We start from the raw sequence: 23,936 nt of genomic DNA on the forward strand, positions 1-23,936 counted from the left end.
AAAGTATTGGATTTTTTGCCCCAATCCATCGAGAGCCTCTATTCGAACGCCGCTGTTTTGGTTCACATATTTACTATCCTTTGTGTGGGTATAGTACGTATATCCATTGATGTCATAAGCATTTCAAGATGTCACTTGTCTCGATAGACCCTCCGTCAACCTACTGATGGTAATAGAGTCTATAGTTTCTTCAGGCGGTATGTTTTGATCCTTCAACCATGTAATTAGTCATTGCTTGTGTTGTTTCATGACCCAATCATCCGAATGGCCATTTCTCTCCGCTATAATGATAGCCAAGTGTTCATCAATGTACGGTTGCATTAGTTGTGTACTCTATAAGACACTATAATGCGTCTGACTCACCTCTTTGTAATCATGGTCGATGAACACTTTTCTACCACTGGTGCCCTTCCCAGCCAGTCTACCCTTGTGACGAGAATCGGGTTTACCAATCCCTTTCTGTACTTTTAGGTACTCTTGACACCACTCGACGACTTCTTCAGTACTGTAACCCTCTATCATGGAGCCCTCTAGGTATGCTCGATTATGCATGTATCGACTTAGAACCGACATGAACCGCTCGTAGGACCACATTTCATGCAAGTAGCAAGGGCCTAGCGCCTGTATTTGATGAACCATGTGAATCATGAGATGTGGCATTATAGCAAAAAAGCAGGAGGTAAACACATCTCCAGTTGGTTTTGTGTCTCCACCACAAATTCATATAGGTCACTCAGCTCTTGCTTGCCAATCGTCTTCTGTGAGATCTTCGAAAAGAAGTAGCACATGCGGGTGATGGCCATTTTCAAGAACTCTGGCTTTATAGCCCTGATTGCAATAGGTAGAAACACTGTTAGCATCACATGGCAATCATGAGCCTTGCAGTGTGTTATTGACAAGTCCTTCATCGACACTAGCTTCTTCACATTTGCTGAAAACCTAGTCGGGACTTTGATCCCCCTCAGGAAAGTGCATATAGCTCTCTTCTCGTCTGGTGTTAGGTTGAAGCACGCCGTGGGCAGAGTGTATTTTCCATTAGCCTCAGGTACCGGGTGAAGCTGTGGCATCACGTTTAGCTGCACCATGTCTTTTCGTGCTTTCAGACCATTCTTTGACTTGCCTGTGTCCATCAAGGTAGCAATGAGACTCTCAAAGACATTCTTTTGCACGTGCATAGCATCAATGGCATGGGAGACCTCCAAGTCTAGCCAATAAGACAGATACTAAAAGAAGATCGATTGTTTCTTGAAAGGTACGCCTTCGACATGAGGTGTGCTTCTATCTCTGTTCGTCCCATCCGAATTCTTCTTTCCATAGACGACACGTATGTTTTTCACCATTCTGTACACATGTTCTCTGTTATGACGTCTCTCCAGAGGGGGTTTAATCTCCGGGGCGTTGTCATAAAATCTAAAGAACAATTTGATGCGGTACTTGTGACTTGTCTTTAAGAAGCGTCAGTTCCTTAGGTAAACTATCTTCTTGGATGCATCCAGGTACACCCATGTAGTAGCATCCAAGCAAACCAAGCATTCCGTCTTCCCTTTGATCTGTCCAAACAAAGCAAACAACGCGGGGTAATCATTGGTAGTAACAAATATTATTGCTCTACATATGAAGTCCTCCTTTCGGAACGCATCGTACATCTGCTCCCCATGCCTCCATAGCCTCTCAATTTCTTGCATCAATGGCTCGAGGAACACGTCTATATCAATGCCAGTTGTTTAGGGCCAGAAATAAGAATAGTGAGGAGAAGGTACTTTTTCTTCTGACACAACCATGTTGGGATGTTGTACATGATCAAGATCACTGGCCATGTGATGTGGTCGCTTATCCTCTCATTAAAGGGATTCATTCCATCGGTGCTCAAGCCAAACCGTACATTCCTTGGGTCATTGCTGAATTCTTTGTGCTTCTCATCAAACCTTTGCCACTGACTACAATCAGCCGGGTGTGCAATCTTATCATCATCCACCTTGCGCTCATCATCCCACTATGTCATGAGTGCAGCTTCTTTAGGGTTTAGGAAGATATGTCTCAAGCGGTCGGTCACTGGCAGGTACCACATTACCAAGGCAGGAATTCTTCTCTGCTTTGCATCGTTGCCTAATGGAGTGTCCTCTAGGGGCTGAGATTCTTGTACCACCTTTTTTGTACCCTTCTTATTCCTCTTTTTTCCCGTGGAGGCTTCGTCCCCACCATAAAGGTCATTGTTCTTGTATCGGCTGGCCCCACACCGGGGACATTTATCCAGTGACTTGAACGTTTCGCCACGAAAAAGTATACAGTGGTTGGGGCATGCATGGATTTTTTAACCCCCATTGTCAATGGACTTATGACCTTCTTCGCTTGGTATGTGTTGATGGGAACTGAGTTTGTTTATTGCAGCACCCATGACAGGAGATGCAATAGATCATTGAAACTACAGTCTGACCAGCCGTACTTAGCCTTCAGGATGAGCAGCTCAAGCACAGAATGTAGCAATGTCCAATGTGTCGGATAGCCCTTTTCAACACCATACACAGTCTCCTTCGATGCTTTTGTCACCCTTTCTAAATTTTCTAGACCTTTCGGACTATTTAGTAAAATCTCTGGTCCAAGGGCTCGAATCATGTCCTCCAAATCATCTTCATCCCCGACACGTGCTCCACCATCATTATTGGCACCACCTTCGTCGTTACCATCCCAACCACCTTGTTCATTACCAAACTCGAAATCTATTTGTGCATCAAGCTCTCCTGAATATTGGGACAGAGATTCTATGGTTTCATCGTCGTATTCGTCCTCATCCTCGTCGTTAACAATAACCGTTTCACCATGATGAATCCACATTGTGTAGTCCTCAACAAATCCTCGCATAATCAAATGCGATTTGATGATAGTCACATCTATCCATGCCATACGGTTCTTGCAATCTTTACATGGGCAAATAATTGTATCCTTATTCTCTTTCAATATCGTTGCATGCTTCTTTGCGGCTTCAATAAATTTATCCACCTCTTCACGAAAACCTACCTTGAACCTTAACGAACCATACATCCAAGAGTTCTTATACTCCATCTTTTACAACAACAACAAAACAAACATTAAAGGACTACTTATTCATATATATATATAAATGAAACAAATTAATAATTACTTGAGAATAATTGTATATACTTTAGATATATTGAATATAAATCTAATATAATTACATGAAGCATACAAACACACCATGGTAGAGGAAAATTAATTGATGGCCCATTTATCCATAAATAATTAAAATACATATTTATTGATTATAATAAACAATTTCAAAGACAACAATTAGCAACAATTATACTTTACCCAATATCTTTCATACAAACCCTAGTCCAATTTCATCAAACATAAATTTACAAAAACAAAATTAATAAAAAAAACCAAACCCTAGATCTAGATCCACATGCATATGAAACATCCATAAAACTAACTAATTGTTCACCAAAATCAAGAAACATGGACCAAATAAGGGTATGATCTTGTTCTCCTCCCTAATTTACCCTAGTACATTTAAAACTTGGGTCTAATTTGCTTCATAAGTAGCTCAAGCACCATATAAGAGAGGGAAAAACAAAACTCTAATTACTCACTAGCCAACCAATAAAAATTCAAAAAAAAGTGTGGAATAGCATTTTCTTACCTTCTACAACCTCTCCACCAAAGGATTTGAGACCAAAACCTTCCCCCCTCAGTAGAGCAATTTTTGGGAGGTGCCCAAGGCCTCTCCACCTTTCTTTCACGGGTTGGAGTGACCCGAGGAGGAAGAAGGTGCTGCAGCAGTTTTATATGTGGGTCATTTGTAGGAGCAGCTGGTGATTGAGCCGCCCCTACAAATCAGAGCTATATATACGGAGGCATTTGTAGAGGTGGCTCAATCACTAGCCACCTCTATAAATAGCAACTCCAAGGGCGGCTGGTGATTGAGTCGCCCCTACAAATCAGACCCCATTTGTAGGGGCGGCTGGTGTCTGGGCACCCGAGCACGTCACTGTAGGGGCGGCTCCATCACCAGCCACCCCTACAAAAAAATTAAACCGTTGCTAAAAATCGTTTTTTACATAGTGCCTGTCGGTCCGGACGCAGGCTTCCTAGGCCTACGGGATGCTTCCATTGGTGGGCCATGATGCCCAATGGCCCAACACTCGTAACGGCTCGTCCATATGCCCTCAATCGAATCCGCTCGTCCAAGCCACGATATCCACTGCGCTGCGACCGTGCTCTGCCACGACCGTGCCGCGACTGCCGTCCACGGCTCCACCGCGCCCGTGTCGCTTTGGCATTCTCCATGGCGTCAGGGTGCCGGTCGACCATCCCACCCACCCTCTATGTCATCACTGCCATCGCACAACCCCCACCTCTCCCTCTGTGCGCCGCCACCCAGGTCCGCGACCGTGCCACCTCGGCGTTCTCCATAGCGTCCAAGCGCCCACCGGTCATCCCACTTGCCCTCTGCGCCGTCCATCGTGCCGCCCCTACCTTGCCCTCTATGTGCCTCTGGCGAGCTCTGCGGGTCCGGCGAGCTCTACACTGGTGAACTTCACACACCGACGAGCCTTTATTCGTCCAAGCAACAAGGAGATGTTACGCTAAAAGCGCATGTTGTAAACGTATGTTTCTGGTGTTGTACACAAAATCATACCCCGTCCTATACATTCCCTTGCACCAGGGCCTAATTTCAAAATGCTTTATATAAATTCTAAATCCCTTATTTTCAAGTGACAATTGAGTATTTTGTACTTCATTTTTGTTTAAAAATAGAAACGTCTCTGTTTCATGTATCCTCCGGTAATCCGGTTGCTACAATAATACATCTGTATCTCTACATCTGTCTTGTTTCTCATGCACTGTAACTTTTCCAATTTTCCTTAATTCTTATATTTGAACTAAAACGACAAATAATATATGTACCGATGGAATATGAAAATGTTCCGTACTCAAGGTGGATGGAAAAAAAAGGAAATGTAACGCCGAGTAGGTTTGAGCCAAGCCACCACCAATCTGACAAAGCAGCCGGACGTTTTGCCAAATCCCTATCTCTATCTCTATCTCTACCCCTATAATACACCACTTTAAATTATTCTAGATCTACCCAATAATTATCCACTCTATAGTCATGACCTTAACTACGTCCACACCACAAAATACACACTTAAAAAAATAACATTAAAAACATACGCACCAAATTAACTCTCACTCGTTCTCTCTCCTTACTGAACCATATGGAACGGCCGATATTCTTTGGATCTCCCACTCCCGATCTCCCCGCTTCACCGCTCCACCCCATCCACGCGCGTAGACGTCGGTGCCTTCTCTTGCTTTTTCGTTCCCCCTTCAACCCTCCGGTCCCGATCCACGCCGCCGCCTCAACCCAGGCCCCCGAGCTCGCCCTCTGCTTCACCACGCAACTCGCACCCGTCGTCGCCGGGGAGGGCGCCCCCAGTTCCGCCGTCGAACTCTCCTACCACCACATCGACCACGACCGGAACCCGCTCCCCCACGGCAAGCACCGCGTCGCCGTCTCAGCCTACTTCGGCGACGGACGCGGCACAGCGCGGCAACCGGCGGCAGGCACTCGCGAGCAGGCACCCGCCGGAGGCCGCCGCCGGTGCTTCGACCAAGCCGAAGGCGGCGACGACGAAGCTTGCAACTCGTACAGATAGACAAAATCAAAATTGACAGCGGTTACTTCACACACGCCTAGATCTACGCCTCCAACTCCCGCACGCGCCCCTCCCTTGCGCCGCCGCCCGCCGCCCCACGGTCCGCCCCTAGGTGTGCCGCCCCAGATCCATCTTCCTCAGGTCCGACGAAGGCCGTCGCCCCCAGTCCGCCAGCGGCCGCGGCCCATCCCGTGCGCTGGCCTAGGCCGGCCGCCGGCAGCCAGCCGCCGGCCCTCCATGGCGCGACCCCAGGTCCGCCGCAGTGGATGAGCCCCGCCCCAACCACTCCCCGCCCCAAGCCGGTGATGGAGAAGGTCGCTGCAGCGGCACTTGGGGAGATGGAGATCGGCTAAGCATCCTCCATGTTGCGCACGTCATCTTCAACGGTTAACAGCCGTGCGATTCTGCCTCCCCATTCAATAGCCCCCTCTAGATTAGGATTCTGTGTATCCAATTTTTTTCTCTGATTAGCCCGTGATGTAGTATTGGGGGCTCCAGTTTATTTTGTAGCCATATATTTTGAATGTTAGAATGTTGAATATTTCTTATTTTACCGCTGTTTGCTTGACCGCCTCCAAAATTGGATCCCTTGTCGATGTTCAGGTAAACAAAGACCCAGAAGGCCTACGCATCTTCTACTGCTTGGTCCAGGTTTTAATCCTCAATCCTCCTAACCATTATATTGTTTTTTTTATTCCTTGCCGTGCATTGTAGTTTTAGGTGCCAACAGTATTCAAATCATAATATATATAGTTGAGATGACAGTGATATGTACTTGTTCATTTGTTTTCTTAAATTGAACTGAGCAAGCAGGTCACCAGGATGTTTATGATAGGTTTTACGGATTCGATATTGTGATGTCACCCAGAATTATGATTATGTGGGTTCTTATGAATGGTTTTTTCCTACATCAATAAAACAATTCTACATTATTTCAGGAATTTGAACTCAATCGTTGCGCAAAGGTCTTCTCTCCATCTTTTGCAAGTTCTAGGCAAGTACTTGCAGCTACAACCCTGTTGACTGATACTACATTTCACACTCTGCCCCTGAAGTACTAATGGGCATACCTGTATGGCTGTATATGAGTCAAAATCTGTATCAGGCGTTTCACCTCTATCCAACAAGGTTCATCGTAGTGACCTGTCTCCTGCAAACTATGTCATTTCACCTCAATTTGTTGATTCAGTAAGTACTTCGATCAATTATTTTGTGCTTTTGATTGTTTCAATTGTTTCTCCCTTCATTGAATGATACTATAGTATTCCCTTCAATAATGAAAAAAGGAAATGTTGGATATCAACTTGTAACATGCCTTGATTTTTTTGAAAGGGTATGGATTTTTGCTGTTCACAAACATGTGAATGATGGTTTTTTCGATTCAAATTCATGCAGCTAAACCTGAAACTTTTCAGGCCTTTGGTCCATGTCCAGAAATATAGATATTCATATGTGTTGCTTTCATTCAGTCAGTCATTTGTATCTCACAAAGATGATTTGTCCTCTCATACCAACCAGGTACCCAATGGGGCACATGAAGCATTGATCTGATTGGTCAGACTGTACCCTTTAAATAGTGTGTGAGAATCAAGGAATGGGTAAGTATCATACCGCAAATAGTTGACAATAATTCTTATAGGACTGGTTAGTAGCAACAAATTTTTCCAGTGGTCAAGGAAAAACATTGCATATCTCTATTTTTTTCTACTGGTACACTGCATAAGACTGCTGCTTTCTTTTCAATCACTCTGATCTGATGCAAATAGCAAGTGATGGGCCACATATATTCTTCAATTTGTGATGGAACTCCACACTATCACATCACCATTAGTCAATTAGTACCAATCTAGATTCTTATTGCCACAGAAAATGGAACATAAATCCAACCATGACAGAAGCTGTATGGAATGTAGAGATGATTTGTTTCCTTTCAGATCTATCCTGTATTTATATTGCAGAAATGAGACATGAAGTTAGGCAAAGTCATCCCTATTAGGTGCAACTGTATCCTGGCCGCAAACGGATTGTAGCTTGTATGCATAGATCATTTCTCTTGGCTAATAACAGAGCACAAAAATAATGGAATAATCAGATGATTATATATTGCAGCTAACAGTTCCTGTCTTCGTGCCTGAATCTGAAACTTAAGTTTGGAATCTGTAATTTGGTGAATTGTTTTATTTAGCTATAATACTTCTTGTATGGTTCTGAACTATGTCCATTTGCCTGCAGCTCCAAGAACCATACAGTAGACAGGTGATAACAAATAAGCTTGGTCGTTGTCTCCATCGACGGAAGACATCTGAGCTACCAAGGAGACAATGTTGAAGGCTGAAATAGTTGCTAGGAATTATCAAAAAATCGTCAAATGTTTAGTGTAGTTTTGACGTGTTCTTGAGACATGTGCATTTGTATGTCTGTGATGTGATTCTCTGTTATTCTACTCTGAAGTCATCTATGGCCCCGTTCGCTGGTCTGAAACTTGGCTGAAAAACACTGTTCTGGCTGAATGTTGTGAGAGGAAAACACTGTTGGCTAGTTTGGTAAACAGTGAAATGAGAGGGGGGGTTCAGCTGGCTGGCTGGTTCAGCCCAGACCAGCGAACAGCCCCTATCATGCCACAAGAACTAATGGTTCGTGATGTCAGGAAAGCTGTCCTAATTGTTCAATTGCAACCTTGTAATTTTTCTTTTACATGAAAAAAAATTGGTGCTTTACTCAGCTTCCTACCACTTTGGTTGTTTTTTGAAAAAAAAATATAGTTGTTTGGTTGTTGTGTTAGCACGGATATTATACTGGTCCTACAAAGGCTACACATCCGTGATCCGTCACCACTCCCCACTGCCCACTGGGCAGGCAGCACGCCACTTTGCCGCAAGGTTGCAGACCAAACCGAAGCAGTGTGTTCCCTGCCCATTGACCTGCTCAGCTCCACGGCTTGATTTTCCCTGTCGCGCCTGCCACTGCCACCCAGCCCTAGTCGAAAGGCATTTGCGACAGCGAGTTGGTTGCTCGAGGGTGTGTTTGGTTGAGCTGTGGCCGTGGGAAAAAACTGTTGTGGGCTGTGAGCTGTGGGAAAACTGCTGTGGGCTGTGAGCTGTAGAAAAGCTGAAAACTGTTTAGATAAACAGGTATAAAATATGCTTTCTATCTTTATATCTCTTGAAACAACTATGGAAGAGCTTTTTATTCCACCAATTTCAAAAAGCAGAAAGCCAAAAGCCAAAAACAGGGTCAAACCAGCTTTAAAAAATGTACTACGGAAAAGCAGCTGCTTCTGAAAAAGCAGCCTCCAAAAACAGTCCCTTTGGTTGGGCTTTTGACTTTTAGAGCCAAAAACCAAAACCAAAAGCCCAATCAAACGGACCCTGAAACGCAGATTAGACAGATTGGCCAAAAAGTACCAACCGGGATGCCAGAGCCACTTGAACTACACAAACATCCTCCGACGCTTAGCCCCCAAGCAAAGAACATAGTACTACTGCACTGTAGTAATGACCAGTAGTTGCCACAATTAGCCTTCCTAGCTGACCGGATCAAGAAAAGGATAACTAACGATCAGGTGATCAAAGGTTTCAAGTCCCATATTCCATTCCTGGGCACAGTCCACTAGTCCAACTGTTGACATCCGCAAAAGGCATTCCAGATTCAAACACGGAAACTAAGCCAGAGATTTTTCACGGCACGCGCGGTTTGGACCAGGGCGAGTTCTCCCTTGCCGACCCAAGCAGAATTCAGCAGTTGCCATCACACTTCCTGTGCAAATTCCGCGTTTTTACTACCAGTAGTGTGGCCAAAACTTCAAGTCCAAGTCCAAGTCCTAGCGAGGCGGCTAGGCCAGCGACCCAAAACGTTCAAACCATTTGAAAATTGCAATCCACAGCATAGTCATAACAACAACTACTACTTGCACATTTACATTAGTAGGAGTACATTACAATGATTAATTTACACCAACCACGCACTCCCTGCCTGCCTCCGTATATGTACACTACACACAAGAACCTAACACGTGACCCACCGCATCATCAACAAATATTATTATCATGGTGCTTGGCGTATGAAACTGTGCCCCCAAGAGGCCCCACGCCTTCAAACTCAGCACCAAACCTAACTGAACAGGGAGGGAGAGCGAGGGGAACCTATCGATGGCTGACTAGTGGGACCCCCAGAGGCCCCACGCCTTCAAGCTCAGCACGGAGCCCCACCCGCGCCGCCGCTTCTCCTCCTCGGCGCCGGCGGCCCCGGTCGAAGCCTCTTCTTCCTTCTCGTCCTCCGCCGTCAGGTACTCCGCGCCGTCCTCCGCCTTCGGGGCTTCCTCCGGGGCAGCAGGGAGTTCGGCCGGCGGATGCAGCGGCGGGAGGGGATCGACGCCGACTTCCTTCTCCTTCTCTTTCCCCTTCCCCTTTTCCTCGGCGGCTTCCTTAGCTGCTGCGCCGGCGCGTTTCTTCCGGCCGCGGCGGCCCCCGCCTCCCTTGCCGCGGTCCCTCTCCTCCTCCGCCAGGTGCTCATCGAACGCCTCGATGGCGCGGTGGATGGCGTCGCGGTCGCCCTCCGGGGACCCGTCCCAGCGGGACCAGTACGCCGTGTAGCACCCGAAGCAGCCGCACCCGAGCTCCGGCCGGTGGTGCTCCCCCGCCGCCTTCCCGTCCCCGCCGCGCGCCGGCGTCGGCGGCGCCGAGGACCGCAGCGACGCCAGCACCAGGTACGCCAGCACCTCCTTCCCCTCGGCGCCGAGCGGCGCCGCGGCCGCGAGCACCGCCGCGGGCAGCAGCCGCATCAGCACCGCCTCCGCTGTCATCATCTCCCCCGCACCGCCTCCCGCGGCCGCCGGCGGCGACGGCGAGGGATGCACCTTGCCCTTCCCCATTGCTTCCTTCGCGACTCTTCTGGCTTCTCCCTCCGGCTTTGATTTGTTTTTTTAGGAAAATGAATAATCCCTCGTGGTTGGTTGGATTGCTTGGGTTTTAAGCGACCTGACCTCTCTGCCTGCGCTGCGCTCGGGGTGGGCCCCGCAGTGCGGCCGGACGGGCATGGCGGGCGGAGCGGATTTGGTGCGGCTGTGGGCGCTTGTGTGGCGGGGCAGGTGGGGTCGGCGCTGAGGCAAAGCGTTGGATGGCAGATGGAGAGGTGGCGATGCCGTGGGGACAGAGGATTTCATATATGCTGTGCGGTAGCGTGGTTCGTGACGTTTTATGATCCGGCTTGTTGTGGTTATTACTGTACGAGCTTAACTTTACAATGCTTTTCGTTGTGGTTATTAAGAGATTATTACATACGATACAGGGGCAGTAGTGTTATTTTTTTAAAGTGATTACGCCAGCGCCTTGCTAGGCCGGCATTGAATATTCTTTGTGTGGTTGGCACTGCTAATTAATCTAGTAGAGCAAAATTAGGATGGAGATGTCTGTTCTTACTCTGTTTTCAGCAGTATTAGCTGAGTCATGCTTAGTACACTCAGTTTGCTTTGTCGAGGAATAAATTAATAGTAGAGGAAAAAGATAGGATGGAATCTTTTTCGTCTAAAATTGTGATAAGGTGGCCATGTTCGGCTTACCTCATATTCGACTTGTTCGGCTTCTTTTTTTAATTGGAACAATATTTTTTTTTACAAACAATTCAGTCGGAACAATGTTTTTCGGCCAATTTCAGCCAAGTTTAGTCTTCACGCGAGAGTGAGACTGATGCTTAAGTTCAACCAAATGGATAGGACATAATCCCTCCTGTCTAAGTATGACATTTAAGACAGGAAGCAAACCTGAAACGTCAATTTTTAGTTAATTGCAGTCGGAGGTACGTACTAGTGGCATGCTCCAAACATGGACCAGCTTTTTACGAGTCGCTCAGAAGGTGTGGCATTTGGCAACGTGTATCTATCTCCAACAATGGGTCTATTTGCTTCTCTTTTAATCTGTTTTTTAGTTTGTTTTTTAGTTGGAATAATATTTTTTTTCACAACAAATTAGCTGTAACAGTGTTTCAGCTTGTTTTTTCAGTGAAGCGTAACACCCAAAATATAAGACCTATTTAAACTTTGGTAGCGCTACAGTTAAAAGGTTAAATACCTATTCGGTATCTTCTGCATAGGGAAAAAAATCCTTTCTATAAATGGGTTTTCAGAAGAGAGGATGCTCATATTTCGGCCTGTATCTATCAGATAACTTAAAATAGGTCTCTCATATAGGTAATATGTTGAAGGCTGATTTTAAGTCTCTATTACCTATTTTGAATTTGGATGTCCGTATAGATCTTTTTAGAGACATACGCTAAACAAATTTGGACCGCCTAGCTGCCCAACTACAAAAGCTTTTAGCTCACTGAACACCCCCAATGTGGCACGGAAGCTGCCGTGGAGGGCTTGTGATGCTTTTGCAATATATGACATGTGCGTCCAGCGTATTTGATTTCTATAAAAAAGAAATGTGTTTTACTATGAGTGATAACAATCACTAAAATGATAATGATATAATTAAGACATCCGGACACCTCCCTCCACTCACTCCTGCACGCGTCGCTCATCCAGCGACCCTATCCGCTCGTCCCGTCCACACGTCCCGATGCTCGCTGCTCCGTTTCCTTGCTGCGTCGTCGTGTCCACCTCACTCCGCTCCGGTACCGTCGGTCCCCCGCCGCGCCTCGCCCATCCCCTATGGCCTCCTCCGTGCTGCCTCCTCCGCGCCGCATTCCCCACTGAGCTTAGCTTGCCTTGCCCGCCTCCATCGCGTTGCCTCCTCGCCGCGGTCGGCCCGCTCACCACGACCGCCTCCATCGAGCCGGTGGGCCTCCACGACGGATGCTCCAGCAAGCAGGCGAGGGGGATGAGATTTGTCTGATGTCGGGCCTGCCAGCGAGTTGCTCATGCCGCTATCGCACAGCGCGGTCCATGCACCGCTGTCGACCTCCGCGCCGGTGTGCCTACATTTGTAACACCCCTGGTGTTACGAGCTCGTTTAGCACCACGATTTAGGCCTACGTAAAATTTTCGAAACGAGTTCTTGGGTTTTTAATTTAAAACGTACTTAAGGCGATAAATGAATCCTATGTGACTTAGTTTCGTGGACTCAAATAAGCGCTCAAATTAACTTACGCAATGCATAGAAATATTTAGGAATGTCCGATAACGATTCTAGTAAGTAAATTGCGAATGGCTTGTTCTGGGGATTGAACATGAAAATAATTTTTATAAACAAAAATACAATATGACTGGTATATAGTACTTAAGTAAAATTTGGAGCATGATTTTGGTTGCAGTTAAAATATCGAGTAACAAACTTTAGTGCTTTAGCCGTGTTTAAAAATATAAATAGTCAGCTTGGTAAATGAATATTTGAGAGCTAAAATAATAACGATAGTGCTGCTGCCGTGTACTGCTCTGCTTGTTTTCCCTCCCTCATTGCCAGTTTCGTCGCTTCACCCTGCGTCTCTTGTCTTGTCTCTGGTGCCGCGGTCTGTCCTTGTCGCCTCTGCTTCGCCGAGCCATCCAGCTCCACTGCTCACTTGCTCTCTGCTCTCTGACATTGCTTGCCTTGCCTATCTTGCTTGTCTCGGCCTACCTTGTTGCCTCTGTCGGATGCGGCCGAGTTCTCCGTCTCCTCCTTTCTTTTTTCTTCTCTACTGCCGATGGGAGGCGTCCCAATTCTGACTCGCCCTCCTTGCTCTCTCGCTCGACTCCCTCCTCTGCTTGCCTCGCGCGGCGCCCCTACCACCAGAGCATCGCTCAGCAGCGCCCATCGGGGCCTTGTGCTACGTGTCTTCCCCTTCCGCCGCCGTCCACATGGAGAGCCGTTGTTGCAGGCAGCCGCGCCGCGCCGTAGTGCTCCACTGCCGCGCCATTCGTGCAGCTGTCAGCATCGCTTCCCTCGTGCCCGCGCGTCGGTGTACCCGCTAGGGCTGCGCCCGCCGTTGCCTCGAGCGCCGGCCTGCCGCTGCACCTAGCCGTCGTTGCCGGTTGCCATCCCACATTCCCTCGTGTGCTACTCATTCGCCTCGCACCGTCGGTAACAGCCCTCCCCGTGAGCGAGGCCCCGACCCGCGCGCGGCTTCGCCCGCTCTCTACTCTCTCTCGCCATCCTGCACCCGAGCAAGCACCACCCCTCCATTCCCGCACTGGACCGCTGTTTCTTCCCCGTGCCGCGGCATTGCTCCTCCTCTCCCTTGCTCTCTGCTCCTTTGTGTGCAGTGCTGGTGTCCCCTCCCCTTCGCCACCGCTGAGCACTGGTCGGGCCACGACCGCCTGCGTCTACGGCCGAGACGGCCGCAGCACCTCACCACCTCCTATCGCGCCTACTGCGCTGTCACCGAGCCGTCGTGTCGCTTCTCCAGCCGTCGTCACTCGGTTCTCCGTGCGTGCGTGCGAAGCCACGGCCACGCTGGTCCACTGCTCCACACGCCCCTCCGCTGTCGTCCGCGTTGGGCGCACCGCCTAGTTGCCGGCCAGCCGCAGCTGTCCGCCTCCGCGGCCGTTGCGGACCATGGCCGCGCCATGCATCGCCGTGTGGCCACCCACGTGGGTGCGTGGCCGGGGTGCCCATGGAAGCGGCGGGTGCCCTCACTGCCTCTATGCACCGCCTTCATGCCGAATCATCGCCGACTGGTGATTCCTCGTCCATGCTCTGCTTTGAGGATGACGAGTGGGACCTAAAAGCTCTAGTTTGGTTTTGGTAAATTGATAAAACCCTAAGTGCTAACCTAGTTTATCAAGTGATCATGAGATAGGTAGCACATTCCAAGTGGTGAAGCAAATGAAGATCATGACATGATGATGATGATGATGCCATGGTGATGATCAAGTGCTTGGACTTGAAAAAGAAAGAAAGAGAAAAACAAAAAAGCTCAAGGCAAAGGTATAAATTGTAGAAGCTATTTTGTTTTGATGATCAAGACACTTAGAGAGTGTGATCACATTTAGGTTTGATAGCCGTACTATTAAGAGGGGTGAAACTCGTATCAAAATGCGGGTGTCAAAGTGCCACTAGATGCTCTAACTCATTGTATATGCATTTAGGATCTAGTGGAATGCTAACACCCTTGAAAATGTTTGTTTAAATATGCGGTTGTCAAAGTGCCACAAGATGACCTTCAAGAAGAAGAAGGGTGGTTCATATGTGGTCACTTGGGATAGTGATGCTTCCTCAAGTGATGATGACGATAGTGATGATGACAAGACCACCAAGAAGAAGGCACTTGCAAGCATTGCTATCAATAAGAAGCCTTCTCTCTTCGACACTCCATCATGCTTTATGGCTAAGGCCACTAAGGTACAAACTTGTAATGATGATGAAAGTGATGATGAACATGATAATGAAAATAATAGTGATAGTGATGATGATGAACCTACTAAAGATGAATTATTTGATATGCTAGAAGATGCCAAAGAACACTTTGATATTAAGAGAAGGGAATGCAAGAGCTTGAATAAGGAGGTAAAAGCCCTTAAGCAAGCCCTTGATGAGCTCAAAGCAACTCATGAGAGGCTAGAGGAAGCCCATGAGAAGCTTGGCAAGGCTCACAAAAAGCTTGAAAAGACCCATTCCTCTTTGCTTGATGAGCAAAATAAAAAGAAGCATGTTGAAACTTGCAATGTAGGCTTGACTTGTGATATAATTGATGAATCATTATCTATGCCTATTATTGTTGCTCCCACTAACCCTTCTTGTAGTACTTCTACTTCCACCTCATCTAGTAGTGATGGTCTCACTTGTGATGTCTCACTAATGGTTGAGAATGAGAACCTCAAGAAGGAGGTCAACAAGCTCACTCACACCTTGGCTAAGGCCTATGGTGGTGAGGACCGCTTGCTTATGTGCTTGGGTAGCCAAAGAGCTTCTCTCTATAAAGAGGGATTGGGCTATACCCCCAAGAAAGGCAAGGCAGCCTTTGCTCCTCACAAGACTAGTTTTGTGAAGAAAAATGGTCGATTTTGCACTAGTTGCAAGCAAGTTGGTCATAAAGAGCATGAATACAAAAACAAGAGCAAAAATGCTAATGTATCCTCCATTAAGCTTGATTCTTTCTATATGCTTACCAAGGGTGCAAATGGTGTAAAGGCTAAGTTCATTGGTAAACCATGGATGGGCTCAAAGAAGAAAGCCATTTGGGTACCAAAGAGCTTAGTAACTAACCTTCAAGGATCCAAGCAAGTTTGGGTACCTAAAAAGAATTGATCTTCTTTTGTAGGTCAATTATAAAGCCGGAGGAAGGCATTGGGTTCTTGATAGTGGGTGCACTCAACACATGACCGATGATGCAAGAATGTTCAACTCAATCAACACCAATGGAAATGATGGTTATAATAGTATCACATTTGGTGACAATGGCAAAGGCAAGGTCAAAGGGCTTGGTAAGATTGCAATATCCAATGACATGAGCATATCCAATGTATTGCTAGTAGAGAGCTTGAACTTCAATTTGCTATCCGTGGCTCAATTGTGTGATCTTGGATTTAAATGCATATTTGGGGTAGATGATGTTGAGATCATAAGCATAGATGGCTCTAATTTGATCTTCAAAGGCTTTAGATATGAGAATCTACACTTGGTTGATTTCAATGCTAGTGAAGCTAGATTATCTACATGCTTGTTCACTAAGTCTAGCAAGGGTTGGTTATGGCATAGAAGGCTTGGTCATGTTGGAATGAAATAATTGAATAGATTGGTTAAGCATGACTTGGTTAGAGGCTTGAAAGATGTTGTGTTTGAAAAGGATAAGATTTGTAGCTCTTGTCAAGCCGGAAAACAAGTTGGAAACACCCATCCTAAGAAAAGCATGATGAGCACTAGTAAAGCATTTGAGTTATTGCATATGGACTTATTTGGGCCAACACAATACACTAGCATTGGTGGAAATAAATATGGCTTTGTGATAGTGGATGATTATACTAGATACACATAGGTATTCTTTCTAGTGGACAAGAGTGATGTGTTTGCAACATTCAAATCATTTGTCAAGGGCATTCACAATGAGTTTGAAACAACCATCAAGAGAGTTAGAAGTGACAATGGTAGTGAGTTCAAACACACTAGAATTGATGAGTTGTGTGATGAATTTAGAATTAGACATCAATTCTTGGCCAAGTACACTCCACAATCAAATGGCCTTGTTGAAAGGAAGAATAGAACACTCATTGATATGGCAAGGTCTATGCTTAGTGAGTACAATGTGAGTCAATCCTTTTGGGCCGAAGCTATCAACACGGCTTGCTATTGTAGCAACCGCATCTATTGTCACCCATTAAAAGAGAAGACACCATATGTGCTCTTGAATGGTAGAAAGCCCAACATTGCATATTTTTAGGTCTTTGGTTGCAAATGCTATATCTTGAAGAAAGATACTAGATTGGACAAGTTTGACAAGAAATGTGATGAAGGATTCCTACTTGGTTATTCCACTACAAGCAAAGCATATAGAGTTTGGAATTTGGATAATGGTACTCTTGAGGAAGTTCATGATGTTGAATTTGATGAAACCAAGGGTTCACAAGTAGAGAATGAGAACTTGGAAGATGTTAGAGGCATTCAACTTTCAAATGCCATGAAGAACATAGATATTGGTGAATTGAGGCCTAGGCAAGTAAATGGTGATGAAGATGATCAAGTGCAAGTGCTCTCTAACTCAAATGTGCAAGATGATACAAATCAAGTTAGTACAAGTGGCTCTCATGATAATGAACAAGATCAAGTGGCTAGTACATCATCTCAACCCAATGATCAAGCAAGTGCAAGCAATCAAATTCCAATCCTCCAATCAACCAAATATTGCAAGGAATCATCCATTGGGCACTATCATTGGTGATATTTCTAGAGGTGTGCAAACTAGATCAAGATTGGCTTCATTTTGTGAGTATTTCTCATTTGTGTCATCCATTGAACCAAAGAAGATAGATGAAGCATTGAATGATGTTGATTGGTTAAATGCTATGCATGAAGAATTGAATAACTTCACAAGAAATCAAGTATGGGAATTAGTAGAGAGACCAAAAGGACATAATATGATTGGAACCAAATGGGTCTTTAGAAACAAGCAAGATCAAGATGGGATAGTAGTAAGGAACAAAGCAAGATTGGTAGCACAAGGCTATACATAAGTTGAAGATCTTGACTTTGGAGAAACATATGCCCCGGTTGCTAGATTGGAAGCAATAAGAATCTTGCTAGCCTATGCTTGTGCCCACAACATCAAGCTCTATCAAATGGATATAAAGAGTGCATTTCTCAATGGTTACATCAATGAAGAAGTATATGTTGAGCAACCTCCCGGTTTTGAAGATGACAAGAAGCCCAACCTTGTGTATAAGTTGAAGAAGGCATTGTATGGTTTGAAGCAAGCACCTAGAGCATGGTATGAGAGATTGAGGGACTTCCTACTCTTTAAAGGGTTCACAATGGGCAAGGTTGACACCGCTCTTTCATCAAGAAGATTGGGAAAGATCTATTTGTGTTGCAAATATATGTTGATGATATCATATTTGGATCAACCAATCAAGATTTTTGTGAAGAATTTGAAAAGATGATGGCTAATGAATTTGAGATGTCCATGATTGGAGAATTGAGTTACTTTCTTGGTCTTCAAATCAAGCAATTGAAGAATGGTACATTTATAAGTCAAGGCAAGTACATCAAGGACATGATCAAGAAGTTTGGCATGAGTGATAGCAAAGCCATTAGCACACCAATGGGAACAAATGGTAACTTGGATAGTGATGCAAGTGGCAATATGGTGGATCAAAAATTGTATCAGTCTATGATTGGAACCCTACTCTATGTGACCGCATCAAGGCCGGATGTCATGTTTAGTGTATGCATGTGTGCAAGATTTCAAGCCTCGCCAAGAGAAAGTCATTTGAAGGCTACAAAGAGAATATTGAGATACTTGAAGCATACACCAAATGTTGGTTTGTGGTATCCCAAAGGAGTAAAGTTTGAGCTAGTTGGTTACTCTGACTCGGATTATGCGGGATGCAAGGTTGAAAGAAAGAGCACCTCGGGCACATGTCAATTGTTGGGGAGGTCACTTGTTTCATGGTCATCAAAGAAGCAAAATAGTGTTGCATTATCAATCGCCGAAGCCGAATACATATTCGCCAGTAGTTGTTGTGCACAAATTCTTTGGATGAAGGCCACTTTGAGTGACTTTGGAATCAAGTTCAAGAAAGTGCCATTGCTATGTGACAATGAGAGTGCAATCAAATTGACCAACAATCCGGTTCAACATGCAAGAACAAAGCACATTGATGTCTGCCACCATTTCATAAGAGATCACCAACAAAAAGGGGACATTTGCATTGAGAGTGTAGGCACCGAAGATTAACTTGCCGACATATTCACCAAGCCATTGGATGAGAAAAGGTTTTGCAAGCGAAGGAATGAGTTGAACATATTGGATTTCTAAAATATGCGTTGATGCACCCCCACTTATATGACATGCCTCTTCTTCGAGCAATCCAAGATAAAAGTTGATTGGCATGGCATACATCCTTGCTAAGGACATGTTTAGTGCATCTAGTCATCTCTCCATTTTATTAGGCTCATTCATAAAAATCAAATGAATTTGATGTTTATATGGTATCACTATTGCTTCTATGCTTGACTTGATCTAGTGGTAGCATATGACATGTTTATGGGCTTGTAAACCTAGTGTTTAATCTAGAAAATGAGCTTTAAGTGTTTAACTCAACATGGTACAAGATAACCCTTATTTGAAGGTGTGAAGAAGCTTGTCCTTGGATCAAACCGAGTTAAATATCTTTAGCAAATGATCTAGATTGGACCAAATTTTGGAAAATGATCCTCACCCCATTGATTGACATTGATAATCTCAACCTATCTACATTTTGAACCTTTGTGGTCATTGATGACAAAGGGGGAGAAATAGTGCACAAAGATAGTGAAAAGACAACACAAAGGGGAGAGAAATGGAGATACCAGTGATAGGGGGACACTTGACATAAAGGGAGAAATATGACAAAGGAAAGGGATCAATTACATTTTTGAGCACACAAGTAGGGGGAGCAAGCTCATGAACTTGTATGGTGCATTTGAATGTGCATTTCATATGTTTGCTTGCATGGCACAAGTTTTAAATTTCAATATTCATGCTTATGTGGTGTATGCTAGTTATAGGTTTGAATGATAAAATAAAAATCTAGCATGCATAGGTTATCTAGTGATGTCATTTCCAAGTGTTTCCAAGTGGTATCAAGCTAACCATGGTGCTAAGGATGGTATAATGGTGCACTCCAATTGGTATCACGCTTCAAAGGTCCATCTCTTATACCTTAGCATCATTTGGTAGACATTGTCTCCTATATTTCCTATCTAAGCATATGTGCAAGCTACAATCCAAACTCTTAGCACATATGTAGGGGGAGCAATTGCTACCATTTGGGGTTCATGAAACTTGTCCATATCCTTTTACAAATGGTAAAAATGCTTGGGCAAGCAACATGGATTCAATTGAATTTCAATTCATATCTTTGTGAAATGGTTGTTATCAATTACCAAAAAGGAGGAGATTGAAAGCTCTAGTTTGCTTTTGGTAAATTGATGAAACCCTAAGTGCTAACCTAGTTTATCAAGTGATCATGAGATAGGTAGCACATTCCAAGTGGTGAAGCAAATGAAGATCATGACATGATGATGATGATGCCATGGTGATGATCAAGTGCTTGGACTTGAAAAAAAAAGAAATAGAAAAATAAAAAAGCTCAAGGCAAAGGTATAAATTGTAGGAGCTATCTTGTTTTGGTGATCAAGACATTTAGAAAGTGTGATCACATTTAGGTTTGATAGCCGTACTATTAAGAGGGGTGAAACTCGTATCGAAATGCGGTTGTCAAAGTGCCACTAGATGCTCTAACTCATTGCATATGCATTTAGGATCTAGTGGAATGCTAACACCCTTGAAAATGTTTGTGAAAATATGCTAACACATGTGCACAAGGTGATACACTTGGTGGTTGGCACATTTGAGCAAGGGTCAAGAAGTTAGAGGTGAAAAGGAGTTAGTCTCGCTGGTCACAAGGTGAACGGACGTTGGTCTCAGAGGGACCAGCACGTACGGTCAGTTGTAGCAGCGTGGACGCTGGCGTTGGTCAACTGACCGGACGCTGGGTTGCTCAGCGACCGGACACTGGAAGGTTGCGTCATGTCATGTTGTCAGACAGCACAGAAGAAAGTCATCGTGTGACCGGACGCTGGCTGTGTCCGATCAAGCATGACTGGACGCGTCCAGTTGAAGAAATTCGTTTCTGGAACCTTACTGGAAATGACCGGATGCTGGAGGCTCAGTGTCTGGTCACTTATGCCACAATGTCTGGTCGACTATTGACCGTGGAGATCGGGCGAACAATATTCAAAGAGAGGGGACACGTGACGTGTATCACGTGACCGGACGCTGAGGGCCAGCGTCCGGTCGATCCAACCGGAGTGTCCGGTCACCCCGAGTTGTGCCCAGTGAAGGGGTACAACGGCTCTATTTCATGGGGGCTTTTATTTAAGCCCCATAGCCGGCTCAAGATCATACTCTTGGCCATTTGCATTGACATAGCAACCTTGTGAGCTTAGCCAAAGCCCTCCCACTCATCTCCATCATTGATTCATCATCTTTGTGAGATTGGGAGAGAATCCAAGTGCATTGCTTGAGTGTTAGCATGTAGAGGCACTTGGTGTTCGTGTTTCACGCGGAATTCGCTTGTTACTCTTGGTGGTTGCCGCCACCTAGATAGCTTGGAGCAGCGAGGATCGTCGAGCGGAGGTTGGTGATTGTCTCTGGCTCCGATCGTGGTGATTGTGAGGGGTTCTTGACCTTTCCCCGATGGAGAGCTAAAAGGTACTCTAGTAAATTACTCATGGCTTGTGTGATCCTCATCTTGTGTTGGTTGTGCGGCACCCTATTGAGGGTTTGGTGTGTGATGCCAATTAGCTCGTGAACCTCCAAGTGAGTGAATCACCACAATGAGGACTAGCTTGCCGGCAAGCAAGTGAACCTCGGTAAAAATCATTGTGTTCATCATTTGATTCCAAGGTGATTGGTCTTTATTGGTATTCATTCTTGTGATTGATTGGCTCCTTCCTCGATACGGCGGTATAATCAAATTGCTCACTCTCATTACTTTATCGCAAACTAGTTGTCAAGCTCTTTAGTGTAGCTAGTTGTGAGAGCTTGTTAGTTTGGTTAGTGTGGCTCTTTAGTTAGCCTTTGAGAGCACACTAATTTAGTGTAGTAACATAGCTATTGTGTGGATAGAAACTTTATCAACTAGAATTTGTGGTAGGTGGCTTGCATTATTAGTAGGCTAGCGCAACACTTGCTTTGCCTCATAATTGTCTAACCGGTTTGCTAAGTGTTGTTGTAGAAATTTTGATTAGGCTATTTGCCCCCCTCTAGCCATTAGGACCTTTCAGGACCCCGGGATAAGGATTGAATATTTCTAGGGTGATTGCTGCGAATTGGATGAATCATATGAACAGTAGAGTACCAAATAGCTAGAAGCGTAGGGACATTTTTGCAAGACTATCGTCGTGTTGGGCTTGGCCACGTGGGCCGCTGCCTTGTGCGCGCCGGTGGGCCGCCAGTCTGGTGCTTGGGCTGCTCACACCCGCACCCGCCTGGGCCGGACTAGTGCCTCCTGGGGCCGAACCGTGCTGCCGGCCTGTGCCAACCGCGCTTGGACCGCTTGCGCCTGCGCGCGCCCCCGCTGTCTGGGCTGTTTAGCTCGCTGGACCAGGCCGAGCTGGGCTGCTTCAGGCCCAAGGACCCTTTTACCTTTCTCGATGTTTTGTTAATTTTAGCAAGTGTGAAAAAAGGAAATTGATAATAAAATGTGAAAAAATCTTAAAAATACCAAACTAGTTTTGTTGAGTTCATAAAATCATGATCTATCTAATAGTGTATTTCGTTCACATAGGTTCTGTATATTTTTAGGTTTGCTCTAATTATTTTAACATGCTTAATATGGTTAAAAGGTGAACTTGTGGGAATTTCCGTGATAAATTGGTGATAGTAATGACTCTGAGAATTTTATAGTAAATTACTAATACTTTTAGCTGCTCACTATAATTTTTGTAGCTCTAGAATAATTAGTTCGCTAGGTTAACTATTGAGCCCTAGTTTGGATATATATTAAACCAATGAAATAAAGAAACAACTTGAGTTTATATAACTAAAATATTTATTGGGAAGTAACGAATTATTCGACAATATGGAAATGTAGCCTAAGTACGGTCGTCGTTAAAACCAGCTCGTTAGCTTGTGAGGTGTGATCGAGTTTCTAAGCATTTCAGCTGTCATTTATTATTTACATCTATGCATTTGCATCAATGCATATCATATAGGTACGATGATGGAGCAACAGATCAATTGAAGGATGATTGGGAATCCGAAGATGGTGTAATAGTATTCTCTCTAGGAGTTGATGCAATGGGCTTTCTATTCAGATGATAGTGGATGATCTGTCGATGCAGATACTAACTTTTTAATCTATATCTTACCCAGGCAAGCCCCGGTGCATAATCCTTACTTTTCTGCAGTTTAAATTATTTATGCATTAAGTTTTAAGGAGTTGAATGAAACCCACTTGCATATATATATCTTTATCCTAGAGTCTTACTAGTATGACAGGATCGTGTAGATTGCTATGCTATAGGACCCGGTAGAAGTCGAGTGATGGCTGTCACTCGCGAGAGTTAGGGAAATATATTGTTGGATTATTGTCACTTGGAATAAATAAAAATGGTGGAAAGGAAAAATGGTGACCAGGCGGGGATATGGTTTGGGTATTGGTGGGTGTAAGAGGTTGTGTCACCGTGGACGTGGGGCATGGCTTAGTTACACTGCTTTCCATGTCCGTGTCGGTTAAGGACCGGCCGTTGCATAATCCATCGAGGCAAGTCACAGACTTATTATCCTGAGCACATACTTGGGTATGGGTGCTTGAAAGACTTGTTGCTCTCTTGTCGGGGGGTTCTGGCTCTTTTTTGGACCGACTGTCAGGGTTTCTTTTTGGTGGAGGAGGTCCTTGCACCGCTCTAAGTTTGGGACTCAGGGGTGGGGGCTTGGAGTCCTAGTTTGGACGGGGACCCAGGACCCCAGGATAGGAGGGTGATGGATTGGTCCTGCTTGTGCCTTGGGTACAAGCGGGGCGTGTGTTTTTGGGGTACCCATCTAGGGGCATTGATTCACGAATCGTCGGGCGATCCGGTACGGCTTGTTTCGTGTCTAGCACCGTAGTAAGAACTAAAAGATGGAAGATGGAAAAAG

General features: G+C 45.3%; 1 protein-coding gene across 1 annotated transcript; it reads right to left on the minus strand.

The window, feature by feature from the left end:
* Positions 1 to 9,571: 9,571 nt before the first annotated feature.
* LOC136482041 (uncharacterized) lies at positions 9,572 to 10,740 on the minus strand. Its single transcript, XM_066479291.1, has one exon. The coding sequence runs from the start codon at positions 10,549 to 10,551 to the stop codon at positions 9,838 to 9,840; it is 714 nt and encodes a 237-aa protein (XP_066335388.1). The 5' UTR covers positions 10,552 to 10,740; the 3' UTR covers positions 9,572 to 9,837.
* Between the last annotated feature and the right edge of the window lie 13,196 nt (positions 10,741 to 23,936).

This window comes from Miscanthus floridulus, chromosome 9, assembly GCF_019320115.1.
Source record: "Miscanthus floridulus cultivar M001 chromosome 9, ASM1932011v1, whole genome shotgun sequence".
In the NCBI taxonomy this organism is placed as follows: Eukaryota; Viridiplantae; Streptophyta; class Magnoliopsida; order Poales; family Poaceae; genus Miscanthus; species Miscanthus floridulus.